The 20,114-nt window shown below is 50.1% G+C and overlaps 1 protein-coding gene across 1 annotated transcript; it reads left to right on the top strand.

Moving 5' to 3' along the window:
• The first annotated feature begins 1,244 nt into the window (after nucleotides 1–1,244).
• Nucleotides 1,245–18,937, top strand: FOSL2 (FOS like 2, AP-1 transcription factor subunit). Its single transcript, XM_040059079.2, has 5 exons — nucleotides 1,245–1,365; nucleotides 1,577–1,838; nucleotides 7,826–8,080; nucleotides 11,701–11,808; nucleotides 13,311–18,937. Exons 2-5 carry the CDS (start codon nucleotides 1,740–1,742, stop codon nucleotides 13,818–13,820), a joined length of 972 nt encoding a protein of 323 aa, XP_039915013.1. The 5' UTR covers nucleotides 1,245–1,365; nucleotides 1,577–1,739; the 3' UTR covers nucleotides 13,821–18,937.
• Nucleotides 18,938–20,114: the final 1,177 nt, after the last annotated feature.

The following is a 20,114-nucleotide window of genomic DNA, read 5'->3' as shown; positions in this document are numbered from 1 at the left end:
TGCTAGGCAGCGACCTGGCAATGCCAGAGCCACCCGCGCCGGGCTGGTACAGTCCTTGTCCCACGAGTTCCTGCTGCAGGGAAGCACAGAGCTGTCACCTGATGTTCCTGTGACATACTCTGCTCTGGAGACCTAGAGTGGCTCTGCAGGTCCTAGGAGGATGGAGGAGTCCACTTAAAAAGTAAAAATAAATGTAAAAATTAAATTAAAGAAAAAAAAAAAAAAAACAAAAAAAAACAAGACGAAGAAAATAAGGAGGAAAAAAAAAGAAAATAGAAGCGAGGATATAAATTTTGACTAAGAATAAAAATCGTTAAAAAATTAAATTAAAAGTAAATAGGAAAAATATTTTTAAATTAAAAATAATAACGGACTATATAAGCTAATAAAAGAAAAATGTAGTTAATGAAATGAAAATTGTAGCAGTAATAACCACGAAAATACGAAATGAACAAAAGAATAGAAATATAAAATAATACAAGTAAAATAAAACGACACTAGTTTAACAATGCCATAAAAACTAGACGAGTCCAACGCTTGGTTTATTGATGCGCTGAAAAGCGGACCGAGCCCTGGGGCAACCCTGGTGCCGGCCCCCTCCTGCGGGGAGAAGGGCTGGATCAAGCGCCCCCCGGACACCGCGGCGAGGTAGGCGAGCTCTGCGCTCCGTTTCCCGCAGCCACCCCCGCTCCCCTCTGCCGGCGGTGCGCCTGTCCCTTTAAATCCCGCCGGCCGGGCAGGGAATCCCTCTCGCAGCGCGTCATCCGCGGCAAGGAAACCCGCGCTCGCGTCGTGCGACGCAAATGACCATTTTTGGCAACGTGCGACAGCGGACGGCACCAAGCGGGGCGGGGGGAGGCGGGGCCTGCCGGGAACCGGGCCCCGCGCTGCCCCCGCCGCCGCGCCCGCCCCGCCCGAGCCGCCCGGACCGCGGGCCGGGCAGGGGCGGGCGCGGCGGGGCGGGCGGCGCGGAGGAGCCGGGCGCCGTCCCCCCGCGGCCGGCCCGCCTCCCCCCGGCGCGGCGGCAGGTGGGAGGCTCCGCGCCGGCAAGGTGGGGCCGGTGCGCCGCGGGTTTGACGTGTGCGAGTGCACATGGTGCGGCGGCGGGCGGATAATAAGCGAGCGCGGCCGGGGCGATGCCATTGCTCTGAGTCACCGCGGGCGCGCGGAGCTCCCGCTCGCAGCGCCGCCGAGCCGCGGGGCGCACGACCCGGCTGAGTCACCCCGCGCCGGGAAAAGGGGCGGCCGGTGTTGCGGTGGCGGTGCAGGAGGAGGCTGGGGGGGGCGGAGGAGAGCCGCTCCGCCTGCAGCCCCCGGGGCCGGAGCCGCTGCGCCGGCGGGGCGAGTTTCGCCGGGCAGCGCGGAGTGAGTACATCGGCTAGCGCCCGCTCCCGCCGCGCCGCCGAGTCCTGCCGCGCCGTCCCGTCCCGCAGGCGCTCGGCTGCCAACTGAGCCACTTTTATCATCACTGTTATTATTTTTATTTTTGTTATCTCTTTATTTTTTAATTTTTTCCTTTTTTTTTTTTTTACCTTTTTTTTTTTTTTTCTCCCCACTTTCTTCCCCGTCTCCAAAGCCGGTTTTATTATTTTTTTTTCCCTCTCCGCGGCGAGCGTTGGGAGGCGAAAGGCAGGAGCCGAAGAGGTCGGGAGGGAGAAGGGGGCGGGGAGACGGCGAGGGAGCGGCGGGTGTCGGTGTGGGAAGGCGGGGACGCGGCTCCCCCGGCCCGACCTCGGACCATGTACCAGGACTACCCCGGGAACTTCGACACCTCCTCCAGAGGCAGCAGCGGCTCCCCGGGACACCCCGAGACCTACTCGAGCGGCGCAGCCCAGCAGGTAGGGCCGGGCGCTGCCCCTCTCCGCCGGTCCCTCCGGGGGCTGCTCCCAGCGCTCCCGGGACGGGAGTTCACCGCCACGCCCGGGGAGCGGCCGGCGCTTCCTCCGCGATGGAGGCGCGGGCGCCCGGCCGAGAGGCGCCGGCCGCGGGGCGCAGGCGGTGCCGGGGCGCGGGGCTGCCCGCAGCCGCCGCTCCGTCCCGCCGCCCTTAGCGGGGCGCCGCCGCTTTCCTTCCCTCCCTGCCCGCCCGCCCCGGAGCGGCTGCCGCGACGCGTCCGGAGGGACGCTGACCGGAGCTCCCCGCCTGTCGGGCCGGGGGTGTCGTGGGAGGCACGGCCTGCCCCGAGCGGGGACGTGCGGGGAGGGAGCGCCCGGCGGGCAGTCCCCGCCGGCCCGGCCCCGGGTGGAGCGGGGTCGGCGGGCGTCGGTGCCGAGCCCCCGCCTGTAGCCCGGGCAGCGCCGGGCCGGGACCCGCTCGGCGATCAAAGGGCTCCTCCGGGCGACTTCTCTGCGAGGTCGGTAACGCGAATACAGGGGCGCACCGAACTCTTCCTCCTTCCTGCTTTTGTTCTCGTCGGGAGCTTCTCGCCGTCCACGTTCACCGCGCCTGCCCGGGTGGTGCCCGGGGCTCGCCCGCAGCACTTAGCGCGGCTTCGGTGGGACTTTGGGAGGTGCCGCCCGAGTTATTCACGGAGCTGTTGCGGCCGCCGTGGAACAAGGAGGGATGGCTCGAACTGGGCTCTGGGTCTTTTCAGCGCCTGCGAGCGGTCGTCCGCCCGCTTCTCCCCCGCTAAACTTTGTCTCCGAGGCGCTGACACTGCCTTTGCCACGCTGGTACCGCGAGGGGCCCGCGCTGGGACCCGGCGGTGTGCCGCTCTGCTCAGCCCTCTGCCCGTGCGCTCCTCGGTTCTGCCGGGAGCCGCCGGCCGTGGCTTTTTCCGAGCGGGAGTTTCCTGGGGCTCGCCTGAGCGCTCCCCGCGCTCCCCGACCCCGCTCCCCAGTCAAGCCCCGCTGCCGGGCGGCTCTCGGAGAACTGGGGAACATTTCCTGTGGAAGCGGCGTGAATTCACGGACCTGAGTCGCGTGGTTTGGGTGTTTTTTGTTTTTTGTTTTTTTTTAGCCTAGCATTTTCCTAAGAAAATACCTCGGAATGACTTCTATACCTAGATCGACTAAATCTACTACTTTTGGGGAAGGCGTTACACAATCGGGCCAGTTATACAAACCTGGGTTATTTCATAACTTGTTTACATCAGCTGGCCCAGTCTCACTCTTTTTTTGCCTTTTCAGAGTTGGGCTTTCTTCCCCCCCCCCTTTTTTTTTTCTGACAATATTATTTCTTGTGTGGCTTGGATGGGCGAACAGGCAGTGGTGAGAACAGTGTAGCTTTCGCATCAAGGAGTCACAGGATAATTAAAAGAGGGGGGGAAAAAAAAGGGGGAAAAAAGTCCAGTCTTAAACTCTGCCAGCCGTACCAGCCCGTGACATTCCTCACATTAAAGAAGTTTTACCAGAAATGACTCGCTGCCGCTCCCTGCCTGCTCCAAACGCATCTCGTTGGTGCCCTCTGCGGGCTGCGGACTGGGGTTTCCAGGGATTCTAGCTCAGCTAAAGCTTATTCCCTGGTTTACAGTAAATGCTAGGGACAGGGTGGGGGAGCGGGAAGGAGGGCTGAGAAGCTGGGAACGCCCGGCAAACTGCAAAATCTCACTCTCCCTTTCCTCCTGTGATTTAACAGCTGCTCTAGATTCAAGCACTTGCTGCAGGAGGTCGTGAAACTCCGTCACCGCTTCACATTTGAGCTGTCACAGTCCGAGCAATTACCGGGTTTCCCCCTTTCTCTGGGGCTCTTCCCCAGGCAGCTCGCGTGCATGCTGCTTCATGCGGGGACCAGAGCCCAGTTTCTAGGGTTACTATCTGAAAACAGGGCTTTGAGCAGGACGTTGGCTTAGCGAGAACATAAATGTTTTCTTTAAGAATCCGGGAGATTTCTCAAGGCCTTGTGCTCTGTCTTTCCCTTGATCCTTACAGATGTTGTAGATTAGGATCAAATGTAAGCGTTGCCTTTACCCTAGCAGTTGGGCTGTTCTGCTGATTCTGGTCTTTGGAGATCTGCAGTTTTATCACTACAGAAAATATGCATTGCTGAAATTTTTTCTTTATTGCGTTCTTCTTTTTTTTTTTTTTTTTTTTTTTTCCCCAAAAGCAAGAAAAGATGCATCAGTCACATGTTTAAATGGAAACTGTGTCTCTGAGCCAAAACTTTGATGCTTTTTAATTATTTTTTCCCATACAGACCAACACTGGAACATTTTTCTTTTAAGTTGCGTGTCATGCTATTTTCCTAATCACTGACTTGCCATGTGGTAAACATAGACTTTAATGGGAAGAGTTTGTGTACTCTCTCAGAGTGGTTGACTTTCCCCTGAGATATTATAGCACAGTGTCCAGTTTTCCTTCGAGGAGATATTCAATGCAGGAGAGCCATAAAGGGCCTTGTATTTATTGTAAGATCTATTACATATGCCTATATTTGATAACTGAGTATATGTTGGAGATGCTTTAGGATTTTTCTCGGTCACTTTATTGTTGGGTTTGATTTTTTTTTTTCCCCCCCAGCCATTTTACCCATTTCTCGACTGGTTTCTGGTGCTGCTCAGCACTTAGTTACAGATGCCGTGAAGGTCCGGAGTGGAGCAAAGGCACAACAGGGTGCCATATACAAACCTTAAGGTGGAGAAAGGAACCACAAAGCCAAAGCTCAAAATGTCCCCGTGCTGTCTGTGCTGCTGAGTTGTGAGCTGCTAACGCAGTCTGTCCCTGCCTGTGGCAGGACTCGCTGGAGCCTCCCCCGACTGTGGAACTGAGGAGGCTCTCATCCAACCCCATATTTTTAAGGCAGAGCAGAGACTGACCACAGTTCTTGGCACACTTAATAACAGGACTCTTTCTGTTTGCTGTTTAGTTGTTGGGGTTTTTTAATGATACCTTCTCCTCTGTGTTTGCTTGGGTCAGGAGGAGAGCGGTGGGTTCGTGGCTGAGCGCGTGCTGCGTGTGTAGCCCTGCAATCTGCCTATCGCCTCATCTCTCTGTAGTGCTCTGAATTCCTTCTAGAGCTGGCAGAGAGAGAGAGATGCTTCCAGGAGCCTCTCGTGGGTCAGGAGAGGAGAGCTGTGCGTGTCCTGTGAGAAGAGGAGGCAGGAGAGGGTCTGGAAAGAGAATTGGGGAGGTCTGAGGGCAGGCAGTGCTGCCAGGGGCATTGAAGCTCTCTGAGAGGAGGGATGAGGAGAGCAAAGATGGGGCTGCAGTCTGGGGAAGGTCTGGCGCTTCTGTGTGAGGAGGCTGGTGCTCAAAGGGGCTGTGCAAGGGGAGGTGACAGAGAATTCAGGGCCTGCCCTTGCAACCAGCAGCATCCCAGGGGTCAGAGCTGATGGCCACTGAGCAGGATGTGGGGGCCAGCAGCATTTTGGCACGGCAGAGCTGATCCGGTGCAGTGTCCTAGCAGGGAAAGCAAGGTATGTGGGGAAAGCCTGATCAGTCAGGAAGCAATGCTTGTAAACCTCGTGTTAGACTGAGTACACTGTGTCTGAAGACTCAGCCTGCCGCAGCAGTGTGTCCCTTAATTAGTTATCCAGGAAAAATACTGCCTTTGGAAAGTACAGAATACAGGTTGGGGGGATGTGGGGGTTTTTGTTTGTTTGTTTGTTGTGTTTCTTGGGTTTTTTTTATTTTAATTTCTATTATATTGTTATTGGAAGGGAAGCTGGTGACAGAGATATGGGGCATGGCACAGAGAGGAACTGGTCTCTTCCCTTCAGGTCTGCAAGCAGGCGTTGTAGAGGGATGTGGCTGAACTGAGCAGCTCCCCTTAGCTGTCCAGGAGACTTCTACTAGTATTACAGAAGGGTCCTAGGTTGAATATAGGAGTGGTTGGAAAAGGAGTACTTGCTTAGTCAATACTCAGAGCCTGATTTTTCTGTCAGATGCTTGAATTTTATGTGGTTGATTTGGTGGTGGATCTCTGACAACCTCTGTTGGGAGTTTTTCACATGTTGTTGGGTGTTGGAGGCAAAGGTTAGCTCTGGAATGCCAGCGGTGTCTCTATGGCAAAGCACCAGAAGCTCTCTGGATTTTTTGCAGTCATAGGTTTCCAGTGTCCCTACAAAGAAGACAGGACACTTCTCTGCTTTTTGGATATGAAAGGGAGGGTGGCACAGATAAGCAATGGTCATGGTAGAAGCCACTTGTGGATCTGGAAGTAGGGCTCACATCCCTTGAGCTGAGCTCGTGGTTCTACTGATCTCACGCTTCCTCCCTTCTGCGAGGTTAAGGTCCCCTTGCGTTCTGGTTATGGAGGCACCAGCGCATCCTCTTGTGTGCCATGTGGTCACAGCCTACACCATGCAGAGCAAAGGAGGGGATTTGCACCCAGGGATTCTGATGCAGTGTTGACAGTTTGAGGCTCCGAGCCTCTGGAACTAATTGGGAGGGGTGACGTGGACTCTGAAATGTGGGATGAGCTGAGGCTGCGTCGGACTCAAGCTCCAGGTGAATCTCTGAGGTGCTGTTCGGGGTTTTGCCGAGGTCTTGGTGCCAGTGTCATCCTCTGTGTGTAATTTCCCCGCCTGCTTAACCTGACTCACTCCTTCCTTCTCTCATCCTTTCTTGCTAGATTTTGAGCTGTTCAGAGGTGTAAGTCAGCAGCTGTCAGTATTCAGACTGGATCCTCCTGGTCTTCAGGTGCTGGCAGCTCGGTAATGCTCGCCTGAAGTGCCGTAGCTATCAGCATGTGAAATACTATTTGCAGTAGCCTTGGTTTAACAAAGCCCTTATGGTGCTTGCCTAGGCACACCCTGAAAAGGAAATCTGTGTTCAAGTGGTGTCCCTTATCTGGGACCATTACCTGAGCTGAGGTCAGGCTGATGCAAGGGCTCTTGCTTCTCTGGGAAGCTAGGTCGTTGATCCAAGAATGTGCATTTTTCAAGGCTTACAAACCAGTGGTGGTGACAGCTGTGGGTCCTACAAGCCCTGTCCCTTGCTCAGTGATTGCTGGAGCAAGGCCTGTCTGTGTGTTTAATCCAGTCTAACCATTGAAAGCCTCCTGAAGGAGCTCAGCATAGACAAAAACATTTTTTTCTCTCCTGCTTCCCCCTCCGGGGACAAGCGATTGTTTTCCTTGCAATTTATTGCCAGCATATTATCCAGATGGATTTACCTCTGTCTGAAAGAAGGTGTACATGTATTTTGGAGGCGATCATTACCTGCTGCCTTGGTTTTACTGCTGCCTTGTTTTGTCTAGACAGTGCGGAGAGCTGCAGGGAACTTGTCCGATCTGAATCCCAAGACCTATTTTATAGGCTGCTATTAAAATACATATCCTCGCACGTAACCATCTCGGGGCTGGGTTTCTCCGTGCTACCGAAGGAGAAGCAGGCTGCTGTTCTTGCTGTACCAAGCCCTATGTGGACCAAGCCCACATTTCAGGGCAGTCCTTTGGTTGGAAGGAGGCTTTGCTCTGCTTGGTAACGGCATTTCAGAACTGAAGTTTCTCTTCCTTTTCTTTGGGCTTGAAGAGAAGTGTTTCTCTAGAAACTCCTTAATTTCCCCTTTTGCTCCATGCCGGAAGGAGTGGTGGCACTGGCAGGAGGTGGCGGCAGCGGGGACGGTGCCCGGGAGGGGAGGCTGGGTTAGGGTATGCTGGGGAGGTGTGTGGGGGAAGAGAAAGAGGTTGGGAGAGGGCAGGGCTGCTCTGGAGGGGAAGTGCCTGAGCCCAGTGCACCTTCCTCAGGGGACTGTGGCCGGCAGGGACAGCTTAAGATGCTGCAGGGGCACCAGCTACTGGTGTTTCTGCTTCGGGTGCTGCTTTGATCCTCACTGGTGCCGCTCCCGAGGGCTTAGCTGGTTTCAGAATTACCACTTGCGTTCTGCTCTCACTGACGGTTTCTTCTCTGCTCTCTGTCCCTCTTCTCCCCTGCCTTTCCTCCTAGAAATTTCGAGTAGATATGCCAGGATCAGGCAGTGCTTTCATCCCTACGATCAACGCCATCACAACCAGCCAAGACCTGCAGTGGATGGTCCAGCCCACCGTCATCACCTCCATGTCAAGCCCTTACTCCCGTTCGCACCCCTACAGCCACCCGCTGCCCCCGCTGTCCTCGGTGGCCGGACACACGGCTCTCCAGCGCCCCGGCGTCATCAAAACCATCGGGACCACGGTGGGACGGAGACGGAGAGATGAGCAGGTAACTGCCGTGGGGAGAGCAGCTGGGAGTGCCTTGAAAACAGACAAAACAGACGTACGGAGATTTTCGCCCCCCACCCCGTCATGAGCTCTCCCAGCACCTCAGGGGTGCACTGAGGTCCGTCCCTGGTGCTGGACAGGTGCTGGGGCTTCTTAGGGTGGCATAGGGTGTAAGCTGGAAGGGTGACTTTTATTGCTGCCTCCTCGTCATATGGTGAGATTTACCCGAGTGTTTGTTTCATCAAACGCATCGCGTCTCCGGCCCGCATTGCGGCTTGGTTTCAAAAGCAGGTGAAACTCTGAAGTTGCGCCCTGGGTTTCAGTTTGAGTGTCTCTGCCACTCCAGGCAGAAGGAAACCTCCAAGAAAGCAGAGCAGCTTTCCTTTACGAATCTGACACCAAATTACATCGGCTAGTGTTTTCTGTCAGCTCTGTAGCCGCTAGCACTGCTCCAGTCTCCATTTGTGCGATACCCCCAGTACCAGCCAGCATCATGCAGGGAGGACCAGCTTCCCTAGAGCACCTCAGCTCTAGTATGAAGAGCCTTTGGATGACTGGGGTCTAAATCCACCTTCCCACTACAAACCTGTAATCACTTGATCTTTTTGCAGCACTTTGGTGGGGATCCTATAAAAGATTTTTCTGCTCCAAACCCAGAGGTATTTTCGTAACTGGAATGGGGTGGCTTGTACCACTGCTCCCCTGTGCTCAGCCTCCTAATGGGATTATTAAGCTGGGAGCCTGGATCTCATGGACTAGGTGCAGGCATCTCATCTTCAGGAAATCAGCACTGCTGTTCTCCTCTTAGTATGAATCAGCCTTCTCCAGGTCTGTTTGGTGAACAGCTATTCACAGTGCTGGGCTGATTTCTCTTTAAAAAAAATGATCTGACTAAACTCGATCTCCCCAAGTTGTTCCCAAGCAGCATTTGTGTGTGTCTCTGCAGAGCAGTGCAGTGAGACACCCTCCAGACATGAATGCATGCTGTTGCATGAGGTCTGTTTCTAATAAGACTCACCATCCCTACTTTTACTTCTACATCATCTGTTTTGATTCACAGTCCGATTATTTTATGTGGAGTTGCTGTCTGGTTTAGACCCAAGAGGTTAAAGTTAGGGTTTAGCAGTACCTCTGTGTGGGGAGCTGGTATGGCTGCAGTGAGGGCCCATTTTTGGGAGGAAGGATGGGGTAGTCGTGGTGGTTCGGGTACGTGCCAGCCTTTCCCACCAGCTGGAGCTACTTCCCTGTTCCCTGCATGCAGGGCTGGTGTCCAAAGGCGAAGAAAGTCTCACAGAACCGGAGGAATAATTAGCAACAACTAATTTGTTTGACAAATGCCGCCTCTGTGTTCACAAATTGGCCGTGAAGAGATCACCATATTCTCTGCTTTATTTGTTGTTCGGAGTTATTTGCTGAAGGATGCCTGCCAAGCAATTCCTGGCCTGTGGCTTGTTTGCAAGCCGCTCATTGTGGGTCATTCAGAGCCAAGTCCCTTTGATTAGACACGTGCTAAGGCAGTACCCCGGCACTCTGCTGTGGCCCTTTGGCTCAGGTTTCCGTGGCTGGTGCTCTGAAGGGCACATCGGAGTGGCTTTTTGGAAAACGCCGTGTAACGCTTTGTGAAAAGAGCCTGTTTTGATGAACGTTCCTGACAGCGAATGCACGTATTGGGCTTGGACAAGCTGTGGATAACGCATACGGCCGGGGCCTAAAGAGTGCCAAATCCAACCGCTTTCAAACAAATCCAGCAACTGCTGATGGAATATTCCTTTTTAGAACTGGTAGAACGTTAAGAACATCCAGATTAGGGGCTTCTGCCCCGCCTGTGCAATTCTTGCAAAGTAGAGTCTCTGAAACGGATAATTTTTAAATTACTGAAGGCCTTTGGAGGAGAAATTTTACTCCAAACATATTTCAATGAGATCTGTGCTTCCAAACCACGAAAGGGATCTTGAAAACTGTACACAGGGGCCCCAAGTCAGCGTAGCTTCTGTGTGCATGCTCAGTGCAATTGCCATACTGTAGATATTTGTGTGCAAATACATTTTTACCCTGCACTCATACGGGGTGGGAAGTGAGTGGGCAGAGCTGTAGCGGGGAGAGCAGTGCCTGCAGGGGCTTCTTTCTGGGGGAAATATGCTGCCCAGCAGAATGGAGGTACACCCCCATCCTGTGCTGATGGAAAAAGCTTTTGGGCCTAAATTCTGTGTCTTGCAGTCCTAGAATTGCTCCTAGTGTTGCTCAGTGAGCATCCAGGGGCTCATGGTACATGCAGGTGAAATCACAGGCACAGATCAGATCCTGAAAAAAGAAGAAATGAGCGAGCTGAATGCCCAGAGGCCAGAGTAAACTTACTGAAACTGCAAGCATCAAAATTAGGGAGATAGAGCAAGCCAAAACAAACTAAGCTGAGGTTGGAGTAAAACTAACAATAAAAAGAAAAGATAGTAAAACTGTGAATGTCTCATTTGTGACATTGACAGTCCATGAAGATATTAAAACCGAAGCTTCTCTGAAGAGGTGTTTCTTTCCATTCTCTGCTCGCTGTCTGTGAGATCTGACATGTGCTTTGCCAGGTGTCAGGGTTTTGCTTTCATTTACAGTCACCAGGCCAGAGTCCCTGCAGCACACACGTGCTGGGTGAGGCTGAAGCATAGGGCACAAGGCTGGAGCGCAGCGCTGAGCACGTGCCCTGGATTCCCATGCCGGGCTGTCTGCGCGGCTCCTGTGGATCCCCTCGCTGCTCTGTCTGCACGGATCCCACCGGATCCCCTCGCTGGGCTCTCTGCACGGCTCCCACCCGCTGGGAGAGCGGGGCCCTGCTCGCCTGCTCTGTGCCCTGCTGGGCCGGCACCCTGTTTTTGGCCATGGCACAAACGTATCTGCTGCTGGGGTTTGTAAAACCTTGTCTCAAACCTCAGAAGCTAGGCATAGCTTTGACCAGGTCTTGTGAGCCCCTGCTCGCTTCCTCTGGTTTCGCAAGAGTGTAGCTGGATGGGTTTCTATGGAATTGCTCCTGATTTACATCAGTGAGGATGTCAGCTGGCCTCAGGAAGCCCTTGATATCACTGGAGCCTTGCCTGCTGATGCAAGAAGCAGTGTGTTATCTCGCTGAGTGCCCAAAAATCTGAGGTCAGATTTTTGGGTGGTATAAATCATTGTTGCTTCATGGACTTCATGGGAGCTCTGCTGATTTCCCTGTCTCCCTCTGTACACCATCCTGACCTTCAAGCGAACAACTATTTTTGTGTGGGAAGCAGCAGATATTTTCTTTCAAGAAAGAGGCACTTACACAACATCGTGCTCTGGTTTTGCTTAACGTACCACCCAAGTTGTGAAACAATCAGAGCATCTTTTATCTGTTTGGCCTTGGTGCAGATTCACTGTCCTCTTACACAATCTTCTCCCTGAGCCCCGCTCCTTCTCCTCACCCTTGTGCTAAGACCTGGTGCAGGCAGCGATACTGTGTGCTTTCATCTTCTGCTGACATCAGTGACGAGGGGGAGTGCTCGGCATCCTGCTGGATCAGGCGTTTTTCCTTTGCATTGCGGTTAAATCCTCACAAACTTAAAGGAATGCCTTGCTCAGATCTGATTGGATTTTCTTGGCACTTGCCCACAGCTGTCGCCTGAGGAAGAGGAGAAGCGAAGGATCCGGAGAGAGAGGAACAAGCTGGCAGCTGCTAAGTGTCGTAACAGGCGCCGAGAGCTAACAGAGAAACTCCAGGCGGTACGTGCCCTGCATGCATTCCTCCTTCCTTGTCGCCCACCCTTCCAACCAGCTCCAAGGGCATTGTTCTTCCTCCACCAGCCTGTTGGAGGAAGCTGCTCAAACACACTCTGCCTTCTTCGTCCAAGGCTGCCCAAGGGTACTGCTCCTACATCAGCAGTAGCTGATGAGATGGGGACTTGGGCCTGGTGCTTAGGACCCTAAAATTCTCTTTGCTTAGGACCCTAAAATTCTCTTTGCTGAGTGCCCAAAATGTCCTAGGAGCTTTCGTCCCTTCTCGCCTCTCAACTAGCACAAGTCTCCCTGACTCTGATCACCTTGCATAAGTGGAAATAAAAGACACGGTGTGTCTCAAAGGCAGCCTTCAAGGACAAAAGCACTCAAGAGGTAGGATCATCTGAAAGCTGTAGAAAACAAGGCAAATGTTTTGTGTGTCTGTCAAAGCCGTACCCCTTAGGCTTACTCCTTCTTTGGAGGTGGAGGAGTAACTGACTTCCTTCAAAAAGGAAGCACCACAGAGATGTGTGTCCTGATGCTCTAGAAGTAATAATTAGTAAAGCTGGAGAAGGCAGAGCTGAGCATAAGAACCCAGGGGTGGGTAGGGCACTGGTTGAAGAGAAGACAAGATTGGGTTGTGTGAAATAAGCTGAAGGAAAGGCTCTGCTGCTCCTGGTCAAGAACCAGCCTGGTTTTATCCAGTGATCTTGTTAACAAGCACAGCAGCAGTGAAAGCACGCCCCTGAAACGTGCTGCTGCCTCAAATTAGGGGGTGCTCTCAGTGTAGAGGAGGCAGGACATCCTGTAGAAATGTTATGACTAAAGTGATAGAAGTGAGAGGAGTGTGCAGATTGGGAAGTCATATCCTGAAGGGCTGAGTGTGAGTTATGTGAAGTTAAGAGCTTCTCACATGGAAAGGTACTAACTGCTTCCAGACTGATCCATCTGTGTGATGTGACCATGGGAAGGGTAAATGTATTTATCGTAGGATGCATCTAGCGGTGATCCAGTGTTCATCCTTTGGGCAAGAGTTAGACAAGTGTCAGACCTAACCTGGAATATGCACTGCAGAAATAGAATGGAAACAGTTTAGAGACTGCTATACACTACCCCTGTCAAAGTGAAAAGGATATTATTGGCCTGATGTAAAAAACCAGTGAGAGGAGATCTGGTTCCTCTGCTAAGGTGTCTGTCAGGCAGAGAACAAGGAAGAAGACTGAAGTCACAGGCCAAGGCACAGTGGCAAAAACTAGCCATCAGAAGACTAGGGCAAATTTGTGAGATTATTTATAACCCCTAGATTGGTGATGTTTGGGAATAGCCTACAAATAGACAGTGAAACACAAGACGCTTGACTGGCAATGACCTGGTGTCTGCTTGGCTTATGAAGAGTCTGGGGTGTATCTGCCCGTGCCAGACGGGATCTGGACTTGGTGGCCCTGTTCCAGGTGAGAAGTAGATTGAGCCTTTACTATTTTATTTATTTATTCCCTTTTTGTCTGCAGGAAACTGAAGTACTGGAGGAGGAGAAGTCAGTGCTGCAGAAGGAGATCGCTGAGCTCCAGAAGGAGAAGGAGAAGCTGGAATTTATGCTGGTGGCTCACAGCCCTGTGTGCAAGATCAGCCCCGAGGAGCGTCGGAGCCCACCATCCAGCAGCCTCCAGAGCATTCGGACTGGAGCAAGCGGAGCGGTGGTGGTGAAGCAGGAGCCTGTGGAGGAAGAGATCCCATCTTCCTCTTTGGTCCTTGACAAAGCCCAGAGGTCTGTCATTAAGCCCATCAGCATTGCTGGAGGTTTTTATGGGGAGGAGGCACTCAACACTCCCATTGTGGTGACCTCAACACCAGCCATCACTCCTGGCTCTTCCAACTTGGTGTTCACCTACCCTAACGTGTTGGATCAGGAGTCTCCTCTCTCCCCTTCTGAGTCCTGCTCCAAAGCTCACCGGAGGAGCAGCAGCAGCGGGGACCAGTCCTCAGATTCCTTGAACTCTCCCACCTTGCTGGCGTTGTAATCCCCCTGCGGCCCCCCATTTTGCCAGTGTGTTACATCCCCCACAGCACCACGGGGGGAGCCCCCTCCGTGGGATTAGAGACAGGCACAGGATCGTTCAAGCACAAGGGCAGCAAGAACAAGGATGGGGAAGTGCTACAGCTCCAGGAAGGAGAGTGAGGACCAGCGCGAGCTCCCTGGAGGCAGGAAACGGCAAGGGTGGGACTGACACGCCAGGGCTGTGTGGAGAGGGTGATGTCCCCTCTGTAGGGACTAGGACTGCCTGTGGAAAGCTCTTTGTGGCCGTAGTGGACTTGGGGAGCGCTCCTGGCCAGGACTGAAGGCGAGCTGCAGACAGTTGCTAGTCGTCCCTTTCCTTTGCGGATTGACCCGATGGGTTGTGCTCTGTGCTTAAATCATTCTGGTTAGTTGATCTTACAACTTCTCTCTTACGTGCTCGCTCGCTCTCTCTCTCTCTCTTTGCTTATCATTTCCAATGTTGTTGATCCCATTACATTTCACTCAGTTGCTCTGAACTCTAAAGTCTTATTAGGATCTTTCCTCTTGGGAATAGCTGTGGGAAACACGTAGGGTTGCCCAGACAGGAGGTTGACAGCTGGGAGGACCAGGAGATAGGGGGACCAAGAGGAGCCCAAGAGCTCAGCAACAAGGGCAGAGCCTGTAGTCTCTAGCCCGAGGCACAGAGGCAGCAGAAGGCTCATGTGGAAGCCTTTCTTTTTAAAAATGTGGATATATTTATCGCCTTGGGCTCCTCAAAAAACCAAGTTAGCATCTCAGGGCCAAAGTAGCATCAGACAGCTGCTGGGCTGGCACTTAGCAGTCACTGGCAGGGTTTTACCCTAGTTTGCTGGATATCATCCGCTGCTTGTTGTTTACTTTTCCTGGGCTGCCTGCTGTCTAGGGAGTATTACATCTTCCTGCCCATCAGGGCTCCTGACTCAGAGGCTGATCTCTTCCTGCTAGTAAATCTTCCCCTCCCCTTGGCCATATTTGCAGAACATGCTACAAAAAAAAAGAGGTGGCACCACATGCCTATAAATCTAGGATGGAGACTGGCAGCAGCTGAGATGGTGAAATTAGCTGGCTGTACCCTTGCGATTTTTTCATTGTTGGGAAACAAAGCAGCACGTATCCACTAGCACAGCACAAGGCCCCAGCTCCTGACCAGGCAGGAATGGCACGGATAAAGCGTGGACCTGTTTGAACTGAAACAGAGCTTCTGACAAGCTCTGGCAAATGACAAATTGACAGCTGAAGAAAATGGATTAGCATTATTTGCACCTTGGTCCTTGGTCTCTGGTTTTTCTTTGCATTACAATCGATCTTGTTTTGTTGTGATTGATTGGCCTGCAGACAAAGAATCAAACCAAAGGGCTCTTTCCCTAGTCCTGGATCCTTCTCTAGCCTCTGGGCTCGACTGCTCCTACTAAGTGCTCACAGAGGGCACAGGCTTTCCAGTGCTCATGTTCACCACTGAAAACAGTAATGTCTGTAATCTATTTCCACTTGGAGCCAAGTTCAATTCCTATTGATGTCAAGGCATTGGCAAACCATGACCCTGTACACAGTAGGATTGCCAGCTAAACTGCTTAGGAGATAGCTCTTAGGTCCTGCCTGTTGAAGCTGTGGTGGCAGCTATTTATTTTGGTGCAAAATTGTTTTTTTTTTTCTTTTGTACACACACACACACAAGCACATATAAATATAATTTTTTTTTTTTTTTAAAATCAGCCAAAACTGGGGCATTTCTTGTTCAGGCTGGACCTGGAGAAATGCAACATACAATTATAGGGCTAGTCATATGGGATGCAAAACTGCTGCAGTCCCCACCAACTCCACTGGGAATTAATAGGGTTCAGTCTTGTGGAACTGGAACTTTACTCAGCAGGGCTGGCTTTCCTCAAACTCTGGCCACTGCCCATTCCTTGAATCATTTCAAAGGGACACTATTCCGGCTCTAAAAGTGGACTTTGGCTTTTTTATTTTAACTATTATTTTTAACCCAGGTATTTACCAAACCTGCCAGAAATATGTGAGTGATCTTTTTGCTTCATAAAGCTGATTGGATTCAGCCTTTTTCTATATTGCTTAAACACTTCCATTTTGTACTGGTGCTAGAGGTTTTAAATGGAGCTCACACAGTAAATAAAATTAGTAAAGAAGTTGTATTGTCCTTACATGTACATCAGAACTTCTTTTCTAATAAAGTAGATCTTAAATTTCCCATAGTTACCACAGAGGATCCACTTTTCTTGGGGTTTTACATAGATGATACCACTTTAGGTGAAACTGCAGCTTCTCTGTTTCCATTTTACCGAATGCTTGTTTGGGCCACTCTGGACCGAGCATTTAAAATTGTTAATAAAACATCTCTGCATGTCATTTCCACACATTTTTGAGGAGCACGCAACACTGACAAGTGGTGGGTGAGTCCTAAAATGATGCAGCTACTTTTGAGGCTAGCTGACCAGGATTGCTGCCTTCTGTGAGATCAGGAACATCCACCCCTTGTAGAGGTTTCAGGAAGTCAGGTGTCTCCTCACATCTAACTGGTGGAACAACAAAAACCTGCCTTAGCTTCTGGCCATTGAACCATTGCCAAAAGGAGCTGCAGCTGGTCCTTGCCCACCGCCTCCTGCCTGGTCATTGACCTGCTCAGAGACAGGACAAGATGCTCCCCTTTCCTGACCTGTGATACTGACGGGAGCCGTGTGAAACTGCTCAAAAAAGAGGATTATTTTCTGCTGTTTGGAAAAAGCCTCAGATACCTTGTGCCTGTCCTTTTTCTCCCTCGAGTCTCTCAAAGAATGTCTGTGTTGGGATTGCTGGTCTCTGGCCTTTTGTATTTTGTGGATCAGCCTTACTTTTGTTTGGTTTCTGGCAGGCAGGTACCACTTCACTCCCATTTTGGTCTGGCCCTACATTCTTCTTTTCATGTTTTCTGGTGTGCTCTTTGGGAACTGATTGTCCTTCCCATGCCCAAAATGTTATTTTCCATGAGTACCTTCCCTGCTGATTCCTAAATGTAGTGTCTCCGTGTTCTGCATGTAATGGGGGTGTGGGAGCTGTTGTAACTAGTGCTGACAGAGTTGTTGAAGTCAATAGTAGGAAAAAGCCCAGGGAGTTTCAGCTGGTATTGGCCCAGCCCCCTGGTGACTGGCCTAACAAAGCCTCTCCTAACATCCTAAATTAATCAATGCCAAACTGGGAGGAGTAGTAGCAGCTGCATTGAAGGAAACATTCAGCTTCTAGGTGATGATGTTTGCCATTCTGGTTTTGCTCTCATCCCTCCTTTCCCAGTTGTGGCATTGCCTTCATATATTCCTTTCTCATAGATGTGGAGATTGGGTAAGTCTCAATCCACTTGTGGTGTGATGGGATTTGGGACCAACATGCTGGGGACAGTAGCTCTCTGTTGTGTTTTTATAATTATTATTTAAATGATCTATTTAGTTCATCTGAACCTTTAATTTTGCTGCTTACTCTATGTAGGATCCACCTGGCCTTCATCCTAAATGAAAAGGAAAAAACAAAATGAAAACAAACCTAAGACACCTCCCTTCTCCCTGGTCTCTTATTATTTATTGGCAGGCAGCCGTCTTGTGCCTGCTTCAGCAGATCTGCCCGCCATTAATTTAACATCCTCCCAAATCACATTCCTGGTGTTTGGTTGTTGCCTTTTTTCCCCCTTGTTGTTGTTGCTTATTTTTTCATTCTAAAACAGACTTCTGAAATGTAAGAGATCTTATTATCACGACACAAGTTCATTTTCATTAGGAAGGCCAAGTCAAACATTTTAAGAGGTGGGGGGAACAATATACATTTATTTCTTATTTATTTATCATGTTTACATCTTTTTTTTTTCTGTTCAAGACTTGGATATAATAAAGCATTAAAATACTACAATCTTTTTTTCTAGGCTAATTTTTTTTGATTCCTTAAATAAAAGAATCTGAGTTTTGTTATTGTATGTATAAAATGTAAAAAGAGATACGTTTTTAAAGATGCATTATCATTCCTCTGTGAACAGTAGGTGGAGTTCAGGACAAATCTCAGAATACAAGATAATAATAAAATCCCATCCTGTTTTACTTAATTGTTCCCCTCCTATCCTGTATGATTAAAGGGTTATTCCACTTTCTCGTTTGTGGTTACTTGATGTTAAAACCATATTAAAATGTGTAGGAAATAGGTATCCAATTGTTTTTGCTCAGTGAGAGGATAAACTGTTGTATATATCTTGATATACTGTGTAGTTCAAAGTAACATCAGTAAGGGATAGTGCATCTTGATTAGAGCGATAAGTTACTAGTGTCACTAAAGTCTGCTTTAAGATCCTCAGGTACAGAAAGGGCCTGGTTCTGATTCCACTCACGTGGGACAAATTGAAAGCAGCAGTGGCATTTTGCTGCTGTGAAGCAGGTGTCAGTAGTGAAATGAAGTCTCGGTGACTAATAGGTGACCATGAGGATTGTTGAAGGTTTGGGGGCACCATTATCTTTTTTTTTTTTTCCTCAAAAGTTTTAGATCATGGGTTTTCTTTTTTACTGTCTGTCTGCAGTGAAATAGTTTCTGCCACAGAGGTTCTTAAAGATGACTGCTGAAGTGGGACCTTTCTTTGCTCGTAGTGATCTTGATGTTGTTCTTGCAGTCGTGGGGAATTTCAGCTCTGAGGCGTTCTCTCTGGTGTTGTCTCTTTTCTGTTCTTGTTATTTTACTGAATTACAGGCCTACAGTATTTGCACTAAAACAAAAAGCTTGTTAGAGAAAGCTTGCTGCTACAAAAGAAAGAACATATTAAAATGGTTTTGCTTTTACAATTTTAACTGAGTAGCATTTTGTAGAATAAAATCAATCTAGACTGAAAAGAAAAAATGACTTTTCTTTTTTCCTCTGCACCTCCTACCCCCATACTCCTTTCTTTTCATCCAATTCCTCGGTGGTATGATGTTCCCCCCTTCTCTTTTGGTGCTCAGTTGTACTGATTTGGCTGTATTGTTGACTATGCTGCTGAGAGTTATGACACTTGTAAATCTCGTTTTAATGACATTGTGGACACTTTTGTATAGCCAGAACTAACTGGAGTTCTCTCTGTTAATTGAAGTCATTAAAAAGCTCCCTTTGCCATGAACAATTAAAAGCTTGCATGTTCCTTCACTATGAACAAAGCATTGCCAGGTGCCTGGTTGCAGCACATTTCAAGGCTTCTTTCATAAGAGTAGCTGCAATCCCAACAGCTGTTACCTGCAACAATGGTAGATGGGGCAGAGGCTGGCAGAGCAGCCCACCTGGGCTAAAAGACACATTAAGCACAAATCCTTTCGACTTGCCTTCAAAAAGGAAAGTGACAGAGGTAGAAAATGTGTGCTGACTTTTTTTGTTGTTTGTTTTAAATTTCAACCAGAAGTCAAAGCTTCTGCTCTGAAAACTTGGGGTGGAGAGCATGGTTACTTCACTGGCAACAAGGAGGAGGTTAAGATGGAATTCCCTTGCTTGCCTGGGGGAAAGCTCCAGCCTCTGGAGTGGAAGGAATTCAAATACATCAGGTTAGGAGTGGAGGATGTCACGTTCCAGTTCAAAATGAAACATTGGTGGGGAGGAGATAGGTGAATCATGGCCTGCCAAGCTGGCACTAGACCAAGCTGCTCCTTACTCATGGACTTCCTTAGGAGTAATGTCTGCTCTGGTTTCCTGCTGGTCCCTGTCCCTTGGGATTTTTTACCATCTTTTTAATTTTTTTTTCCTGTGTTCTCACAGTTCTATGGGGAAGGAGACGAGAGATGTTGGATTAAGTTATAAGGTGTATGGAAACTGTGAAGTTATAGGGAATGCTGGAGGTATCAGTCACCAGAAGAGGGAATACATGCACATGCCTGTGTGAAATGAGCTCAGCTCTCAGGAATCCATACTGTAGGAAAGTTAACACGAAATCAGCGTAGGAGGGTTTGAGCTTTAGAGCAGGACCCAGCCTTAGAATTCTCTGCAGGGTCAAGGATGACAGGGGCGTAAGGGAGAGCCTGTGGGAAGCTTTTTCTGAATGCACTTGTCCTGGTATGGCTGAAGGAAAAAGCAGATATTCTGGGGGGCATGGCAACTACAAGCAAATATGCCAAAGGAGCATCATCTCTTAATATCTATATTCATTGGGCCTCAGGCGTGGGGGAGTCCCCATTTGATCTCCTACTGCGTACAAGCCTTCTCCAACGGGAGTGCTTCCAGGATTTCCCGCCTCTCGCAGGGCTTTCCCATTACGCTGCTGCACGGAGGCATCCAGCCTGGATTTTGTCAAAGCAGC

This window comes from Hirundo rustica, chromosome 3 (assembly GCF_015227805.2).
Source record: "Hirundo rustica isolate bHirRus1 chromosome 3, bHirRus1.pri.v3, whole genome shotgun sequence".
NCBI classification, from domain to species: domain Eukaryota; kingdom Metazoa; phylum Chordata; class Aves; order Passeriformes; family Hirundinidae; genus Hirundo; species Hirundo rustica.
The sequence above is the reverse complement of the archived record's forward strand: the minus strand, read 5'-3'. Positions and strand labels throughout refer to the sequence as shown.

What these genes read in the sequence shown, in the direction of transcription:
- FOSL2 (XM_040059079.2), top strand. Translation starts at nt 1,740, where the DNA reads ATGTACCAGGACTACCCCGGGAACTTCGACACCTCCTCCAGAGGCAGC. An exon ending in GGAGACGGAGAGATGAGCAG is followed by an intron (nt 8,081 to 11,700) that starts GTAACTGCCGTG and finishes ACTTGCCCACAG; the next exon opens with CTGTCGCCTGAGGAAGAGGA. An exon ending in TAACAGAGAAACTCCAGGCG is followed by an intron (nt 11,809 to 13,310) that starts GTACGTGCCCTG and finishes TTTTGTCTGCAG; the next exon opens with GAAACTGAAGTACTGGAGGA.